This window comes from Cyprinodon variegatus, unplaced genomic scaffold (assembly GCF_000732505.1).
Source record: "Cyprinodon variegatus isolate N-32 unplaced genomic scaffold, C_variegatus-1.0 Scaffold200, whole genome shotgun sequence".
Taxonomy (NCBI): Eukaryota; Metazoa; Chordata; class Actinopteri; order Cyprinodontiformes; family Cyprinodontidae; genus Cyprinodon; species Cyprinodon variegatus.
Window position 1 is genome coordinate 812,745 of NW_015150653.1, and position 8,801 is coordinate 821,545.

An 8,801-nucleotide genomic window follows, 5' to 3' on the forward strand; every position below is an offset into this window, starting at 1 on the left:
GCAGACAGGATCAGGTGCAGATGAGCAGGCTCAGTGGAAGAGGGTAGCCGAGACAGGACGTGGGACCCGGACTTTGTGGCGGACTTTAAACTGGTCTCCTCCCTGGAGCCAGGCTTACTGAGATAAAAACTGAACCTCCCCACATATGGAGCCAAAAACCCAGAGGACTCCACGGGGGAGGAACAGTGGACGATCAGGAGACGAGACAAACACTAGAACCCTCTTTCCACTGGCAGCTAGGATCCAGGACATGAACCAGAAATTAACAGGACGAACAGAACGACTAACTAAGAACAAGTAAAGATCTGGCACTGAATGCTCAGGCTGAACTGAATATAAACAGAAGAAACAGGTGAGAGGAATAAATTATAATTGAGACAGGGAGGGAAAATGACAGGTGAAAGGAATGACTAATTAAGGAGCAGCAAACAGGCCAGATCATGACAGACTCTCCTGTTTTTGGTCTGTTTTTAAATAACAAATAATAATTAATATAGCTGTCCTTGTTTCTTTCAGGGTCTTTTTATGCTGAAGTTCTTTCCAGGTGGTGTATAATTTGTCACAGAGTGGTTTTACGCATCAGTACATCAAATGGTTTCTAAAAGTTATATAGTTATACTTTTGAATACTTAAGTAATTTCAAAAGTAAGTACTTAAATAATTTAACTGAAGTAGATGTTTAAGTAACTTTTACTTGTAGTTGAGTAAGATTTGACTATGAGTATGAATACTTTTACTCAAGTACTTCTGAGGATTCTATGTTAAATAAATAACAGTAGGTTTATTGTGACACTTAACAGGTGATTAATAGTTTAGCTACGTTTCTGTGCTGCGTTCCATGTTAAAATTCAGAACTAAAAAAAAACTTATCTGATATAGGAGGCAACCATTTTTAAGTTGTTGACCCGCTTAGTTGTATAAAAGTGTACAAAAATAAAAGTGCAGTCATAAAAGTGTAAAATATTGATAAGGCCACATAGCCAGCAACCCCCTCTGTGCCGCATGGTATGATATGCAATTACTGCAACATCTCATTATTATTTTCACTTTTCACATCTGATGAAACATAAATGGAGAAACAAACATGTTGTTAAAATAAACAAGAACCATCTTTAAAAGCAGCTGGACTCACATTAAACGTAGCCGTTGTCAGAAGAACAAAACCATCTTTGGGAAGCCCTTTATTCTATGTCCATCAGTCCTCTTAGGATTAGTTTCATGTGTCTAATTGAAAAAGTTTGGATCTTAGATCACTTTTAGTTAACCGCCTGACTTGGAGGTTTCGCCTGTGGACGACTCTGATCCCGTCAAAAGCCCACCCACCATCTGCTAGCCTGGAGGGAGTGACAGGTGAAATCCGAGGCCAAGAACGTTATTCAGAAGGCTCAAATTATCTCCATGAAAACCTTTTCCACGTGGGCTCAGAGCCTGAAATACTTTGGATTCTCTTTTGGACATTAAGGATGTAAAGTCTGAGGCGATAACAAAGACCACACCTGAGAGCTTCGCAGCTTGCAAACATTTCCACAACATTTTCAACCTTTTTGCTTTAAAAGTATTTGAGTTTGTGAAATCGAATTCCACTCAGCTTTAATCAGGCCGTCGTAGAGAAGTGCCAGCATTTCTGCATGCGTGTGTGTGTATGTGTTTGCTGTTGATGGTTTGTTTCCTCTGCAGCAGATGCTCATTTGCTGTCAGCAGGGAATAGCTGCAGGTCTGTAATAGCAGGCCTGTTTGTGGTCAGATGTGGTCTCCCTGTCTGGTTCTAATGTACTCTTTAGTGCACGCTGCAGTGTTGGAGGGGAGGAGGGGTGTCGTGAGAAGGAAGACGCTGTGTGAGAATCCAGAGGTTCCTTTGAGGACTGTGATGAGTTTCAGGACATCTTGGAAAAAAAGTAAGGGGTCACATTGTTGCAGACTGACGGATCAGGTTTGGTTCTGGGGTTCAATTTGGGATCAGGTTTCGGTTTAGCGTGAGGGTCCCCATAATGTCTCACATGGGCTGGGTCCTCAAAATCATGCAATTACAAACATGCATGTTTGGGCGTGTTTTATGGGGTCTTTACTGGTTTCTCTAAATGATGTTAAAGCAAAACATCTCACCATGTTCTCTACCTGACCGCACTCTAAGTTTGCCAGCTAAATGAGAACTAATTCAGGCGCTTTATTCACACAAAACATTTGAACAACTTAAAGTATTTAATTATTTCTTGGAAACAAAGCTAAAAAAAAGAATGTAGTAATAAAATACTGTCATCATTCAGAAAAATAAATATTGCTTCAAACATGAAACCATTTGCAAACCTAGAAAAAAAAAAAAAACACTTTTAAGAGTAGAACAACTGCAATAAGCAGTTTTAAAAGAAAACTTATGAAACTTGGTTGATTAGCTCCTCATTCCAGGCTAGCCAGTTTCTCAAGAGAAAGAACCAAGATACAATCTTCAGTAAAAGTGGAAATGCTCCTTACTGGGATACTTCCAGTTTAAAACCACAAAGCTTCACACCAGGAGTTGAGTATAGGCATCTTCTAAAATAAACGGAAGGAAGTTTTATCTCCTGAACCAACGCATTTGAGAAATAGATGCTATGGTTGCAGCTAGTTGATGTTACCCCTGGGGAAGCGATTAAGCGTTGTACAGACTTGTGCAGTGTTGTGTGCAAATTTCATCTTTATGAGTACGATTTTAATGTTGTTGTTTTTTTTTCAAGGTAAATTGTTTTAGATGTGAAACATTTCTAAGTGTCATGGTTTTATCTAAAGCTCGGACCCACATGCAGTGAAACCAGTTCAGAGAGACACAGATGAAAAGTTTAACAGGTTTATTGAAGAGTTTAGGCTCGGTGCAGAGTTGCTCAGAACTCAGCGCGACCGGAACTGGAAGGTGAAGGGGAGACAAACGATTAGTTCAGGCTCAGTGGGAAATTTTATACGTGGATATGGAGAAGAGGATCTGGTGGTTGACTCACTTTTTCAGAGAAGTTGTAGGATCTTTGACTCCAACCTGCGTGCTGTTTTCCAGTGTTATTCTGATTTGGTGGAGGGCGGAACAGGGTTTACCCAGAACTCAGATGGTGTATGGTGAATGGAGAATCTGGCTGCCTTTCAGATTTCCTGCGGTACTTGAACGGGTCGTAATGGAGATGATTCCCTTGCTCAGAGAGTTAACTCAACGTCCTCTTCAAGGAAGAAGGATCCAAACCTCCTGTTTGAATCCCCTGCTCGGTTCGAGGCTAGTTGATTCCTTCAGGGAGAGAAGGTCCGTAAAGATCCAGTTTGCAGGTTGACTTCCTGCCGAGAGGCAAAGACAAAAACGAAGTTAAAACTCAGGTAGAACAAGAACTCAGTCTTACTCAGCAAAAAACTCAGCTTGGCTAGAGTACCCAAAACTGGCAAACACTCTGGCGTCGAGGTAGTGGCAATCAGCAGCTTAAGAGCACTCCGCTAATGAGGCAACCATCATCAGGTGTGTGAGGAGGCGGACCAGAACCAGGCGCCTCCTGCTGGTGGAAGGGAAAACAACACCAAAAGACAAACACACAGACTGGAGTCCTGACACTAAGTTCAGTCCACTTGCTATAATTATGACATAAAATGAACTTGCTGTACATTTTGATTTAGATGGAGGTCAGTGTTTCCAGGTAAGGAGTAATTCATCCTTTCTTCAGCAAAGGAGTGTCTTTATTTCTAAAAGCATCTTAGATTGCAAATAATAATAAACAGTAGACACTCTATGGTCACTGGTATTTAGGAAATAAAAAAACATCATCCTTGCTCTTTTTAGCAGACGGTGATTGAGTTCCCGGAGCTTAGAAATACATTTAGGGAGAACCATAGCTGCCTGTAGTAGACATGTTTAAACTTAGTCTAGTTTGACTAAATATGCGTCACAGAGGAACAGATTGTAGCGCCTCTTACGTTTTCTGGAAAATAATTTCACAGTACAGAAATATTTATTCTAGAATAGAAAAGCTTTTTTATGGTATCATATAAACACAGATGAACTTTAGTTCATTTTGACTGACTTTTACAGTATATTAACATCCCTTATATGAGTCTCAAATCTAATATTGTCAGATTATTTTTTTTTATTATTAATACTTTATAATGATATATTCATTACCATTAGGCCTGTTGCTCCTCAACATATAAGGAATAATGAAATGCTACTGCTAAGTACATGTTGATATGATCAGAAAATAAAGCTGCACAAAGTAAACCAGCTAATAGGCCGATAAAATGTGATCCTAAACATTATTCTTTTCTAAAAGATAAAATGATTCTGTTTGTTTTTCAGCCTTTTTCAGCCTGACTCTGTAATTCGTTTTGGACATCAGAGCTCTTTGCAAGGAACTTTTTCCATTTCTCTCCATCCCTTTTGCTCCCTGTCAGGCAAAACCAAATAATTGGCTGAAAAGTTGACATGTTTGTGTGGCGATGGTGGCGATGTAAGCGGAGGTAGAGATGATAAATGCAACCCAAAGTTACAGAATCGTCTCCATGAATCATTGAGGGCAGTTTGATTTTCAGCTGCTTTGGACCTGTTTCTTTTTTTAACAGTTTGTAAACGACAATCGAAGAAAAGAGCGATTAATGTTCCTCTTTATAGCCAAAGAATTTAAAAGAAATATGTTTACTTTTACCTTACATAATAACTAAAATGAGAAGCAATTGAAAAACCATCTCAGTCTTATGTTTTTTTTATTCACTTCCTTTTACAGGCAACAAAATGAATAGCTAATTATCGCATTTTGATGTTATGATTCAGACAGCCAACAGTTGTGAAATCTTCATCATCATCTAAAACTGTTTTCATATTGATTCACAAAGTGAAACCAGTTGGATAAAACACATAATAAATTGAAATAATAGGACAATAATGGGCTGTCAGTCAGACTCTCACATGTCCAGCTGGAAGACCTTCTATGACCAGATGGGATTTATGGAAGCTAAAGCCAAACAATGCTGGAAAACCGCTGGGGTTCCTCTGTATGTGCTGTGGAGATGCTAACAGAATCTTTTTAACTGTTTTGTTTTGTTCTTTGTCTCCCCCCTCTGGCAGATGATCGAGGGCCTGTCCTGCGCCGTCAGCGGTATCAGTTCAACATCAGCTCTTTGGAGCGGGACGGGCTCCTGGGTGCAGAGCTACGCATCCTGAGGAAGCTGGTGTCTGACCCCCGCTTGGCTTTGGCGGGTCTCGCAGCAGGTGAAGAAAGAGGAAGAGGAGGATCCGGCCCAGTCCTGAAGCTGCACACCTGTGCTTCAGGCAAACAGAAACCAGTTCTCCTCCAGACTAAGACCCTGGAGGATCTCCTCAGTGGATTCGGCACCAAATGGGAAGTGTTTGACATCTATAAGGTCTTCAAGGGATTCAAAAACCAGCAGGACCAGTTCTCCCAGCAGCTCTGCTTTGAGCTGGAGGCCCTGGAGCACAGAGGAGGTCGCTCTCTAGACCTGAGAACTCTTGGGTTCGCTCGAACCGGCAGGACCAACAAGGAGAAGGCTTTCCTCCTGGCATTTGGGAGAAGCAAGAAGCGCGACCTCTTTTACAATGAGATCAAAGCCCGTTCAGGCCACGACAACAAAACCGTCTATGAATACCTGTTCAACCAGCGACGAATGAGACGCGCTCCCCCACCAAGAAACTCCAAGAAGATCTCGCGCCCCTCCCTGCAGATCCCTCCTCAACACCAGGCGTCCAAGACGAGGCCTCGCTGCCACCGTCGGCGGCTCCACGTTAACTTTAAGGAGATGGGCTGGGATGACTGGATCATCGCTCCCCTGGAGTACGACGCCTATCACTGCGACGGCGCCTGTGACTTCCCCATCCGCTCGCACCTGGAGCCCACCAACCACGCCATCATACAGACCCTGATCAACTCCATGGACCCAGATGCGACTCCACCCACCTGCTGCGTCCCGACTCGCCTCAGCGCCATCAGCATCCTCTACATCGACTCTGCCAATAACGTCGTCTACAAGCAGTACGAGGAGATGGTGGTGGAGTCCTGCGGCTGCAGGTAGCAGAGACAGAAAACTGAGAAACGTCTTGTTTGTTCCAACCTTTCTGGAAATCTGACAGAAAAATCATCCCAGAGCAGATATTTCAGACCCACTGCTGTGCCACAGGCATGACTCTTCCCACTCCAGTGGGCTATCACACTGCATACCAAAGGCTGCAAAGACTAAACACGGGAAGATAGACCGATGGAGATTGTGCTCTTAAACACAGACTCACTAAAACTGTTGATGTTGTCAGGATGTGTCTGAGAGACGGCCCAAAACAAAAACAGGCCTGGACAGAAAAAAAGACTCTCCTCAGATCTGTATCAGAGCCGTGATTGGTGGAAAAAGTTCTGAAGAAACATTAAGGGAATTATACTCAGAACTGCCCCTTTTTTTCCAGCACTTATCTGATGGAGTCATTTGTAATCCTTAACCAAGACGTCTTTTTTCTGTGAAGCATGTGAAGAATCTCTGATGTTTAAATACCAGCCAGTGATGAAGTACTAATGTGACCTGCTCCAAATGTGGGAAAGTTGTTTAGACTAGTCTTCAATAAAAAATTCCTGACTGACTGAGCTCCAAACTCCTATCAGTGCACCCCCCCCCATCGAAATGATCTGCAGACTAAACTATTAAAAGAATCTGAAAGCTTCAGATGCCAAAATTACAGTTTAACACAAGTATGCGTTTTTATAACATCTTTATTTATAACATCCATGTTTCACTACGATCTAACAAATTCCTACAGTTTCCTACTTTCGATCTGCATCATGAACATCCCCTGAGTCCTAAATGTTAAGAAAACCCAGCACTGTAAAAGCTAAATGAATAAAATCACATTTAAAAAACTAATAAAAGTTATGATCGATTATTAAAAAACAAACACTGAGATTACTTAAAGTACTTTTGTCTGTGGTTTAATTATGTTTAATTAACTTTTTAATTACTCTATTTTTTATTACAGTCAATATAAAGATTTGAGCTAAAAGACATGAAATCGGGGCTCAGGCCTGACTGAACTGGTTCTTTCCAAAATGTCTCCATGACACAACTTTTCTTTCCAACAAGCCTACGGACAAAGGAGGAAAACACTGCAGATAAGGTGAACAACAGAACTTCACCACAGAAAATAAGTTAATTTCCTTTTCTTAACCTGTTTTGGAGTTATTTAGATCTTAATCTGTGAAATATTTAATTGAAAGAATGACTCATTTTCAGGAGCTTTGTTCAGACCTTTGAGCACCTCTTAAACGTCTTCATGTTTTGTCAATTTCCAGCAGCATATTCGATATATTCAGTGAGATATACGTAGTGATGAGGCATGGTGGTGGCACCATCATGCTGAGGGAATTTTTTACTTAGGGGGACATGTCAGAGTAGATGGGAAGATGGGCAGGGATAACTTCAGGACAACCGTGGAAAAAACCTGTTAGAGGTTGCAGAAGACCTGAGAGGGGAGGAGGCCTACAACCCTGATGGAAGGATGGACGGATGGACAGACAGACAGATGGATGGATGGGAAGAACCTCTGAGGTCAGAACCAGAACCAACTCAAATTCAAAGAGGAGTGGATTCTATCTCCTAATTAGGAGACTTCTGGCAGCTGGTTGAACTGAATGTTATGTTTGAAAATCAGAGTATCACCTTGCTGATGTTTCATTCATTGGCTGAGCTTTGCATGAAGGGAATGTTACAGCAATCTGGACAAGAAGAAGGACAGAACAAAAGGTTTGATGATTTCAAGATAAAGTATTGTTGAGCTGTCTGTAGTCTGTTAGGAGTAGCTGTTTAAATAGAGACATGATCTTTTTCCAGCCATAGAATAACTATTAAAACAGATTAAAGTTCAGATGAAGACAATAAAGGAATAAGAACTGCAGGTTTTAATAAAGAGCACTAGAAACTCCGAGCTTTGAGTGGAGGAACCGCGGTAAACTGGTGGAAAATGAGGAAGAAACTAGGGGACCTAAAGGTTACGGCAGCATCTGGATGAGAGGAGATTTACTACAGAAACACATGACCATCAAAACCAAACAAACTGAAGGCTTAAAGGGAAGTAAACAAACAAAGGAAGGAAACCTAAACCCAACAAACACCAAGTCCTGAAGACCAGAAAAAAAATCTGAAACAAGCTTTAATGGTTCCTGCAACCCAATGAGAAAACAGAAAGCGGATTCTCACATAACCTACAGTATTATCATCAATATTAGTATTTATCTGAGACCCAGAATGATGCAGAATTAACTTTAACACAAATGTTCAAATCATTTATTTATTTTCATAAATAATCTTCTAATGGGATACTTTAAAATGTGCATAAATAACATGGATGGACTTGTGTTCATTATGGCTTAAAGATTATAAAAACCTAAAAAATGAAAATGTATTTGTAAGTTGTGATGAAATGTTCTAACACGGCAGGCTGAGAGCTGTCTAACAGTCACAGAAAAAGTCTTGGTAGGTGAAACAAAACAGATCACTGAAATAGAGTCTGGAAAAGGTTTACATTTACAGTATAGAGATAGCTGCAGCCTTGATTAAATGGATAGAGTAAATGATAGGAGCTTCAACCAAGTATTGGGTACATTTAATGCACAGAAAAGTGTTGGTTAAATGAAATCTAAACTCATCTTAAAAAAAAACACATTTTGGGTTTTTATCAGTTGTGAAACCTTAATAATTGAAATAAATCAATAAATGTTTACTTCTATGACTTGCTTCATTACTGTCTAAAAGATCTATATCATGTAGAAGTTTAACCTTTAGAACTAGAACACTTAAATAAATTATACAAG

General features: G+C 40.6%; 1 protein-coding gene across 1 annotated transcript in view; it reads left to right on the forward strand.

Moving 5' to 3' along the window:
* Positions 1-7,145, forward strand: part of gdf5 (growth differentiation factor 5) — a 15,893-nt gene extending 8,748 nt beyond the window's left edge. The window contains exon 2 of the mRNA XM_015379797.1: positions 5,063-7,145. Coding sequence (XP_015235283.1) covers positions 5,063-6,024 — 962 coding nt within the window. The 3' untranslated portion in view covers positions 6,025-7,145. The remainder of the gene's footprint in view (positions 1-5,062) is intronic.
* The last annotated feature ends 1,656 nt before the right edge of the window (positions 7,146-8,801 follow it).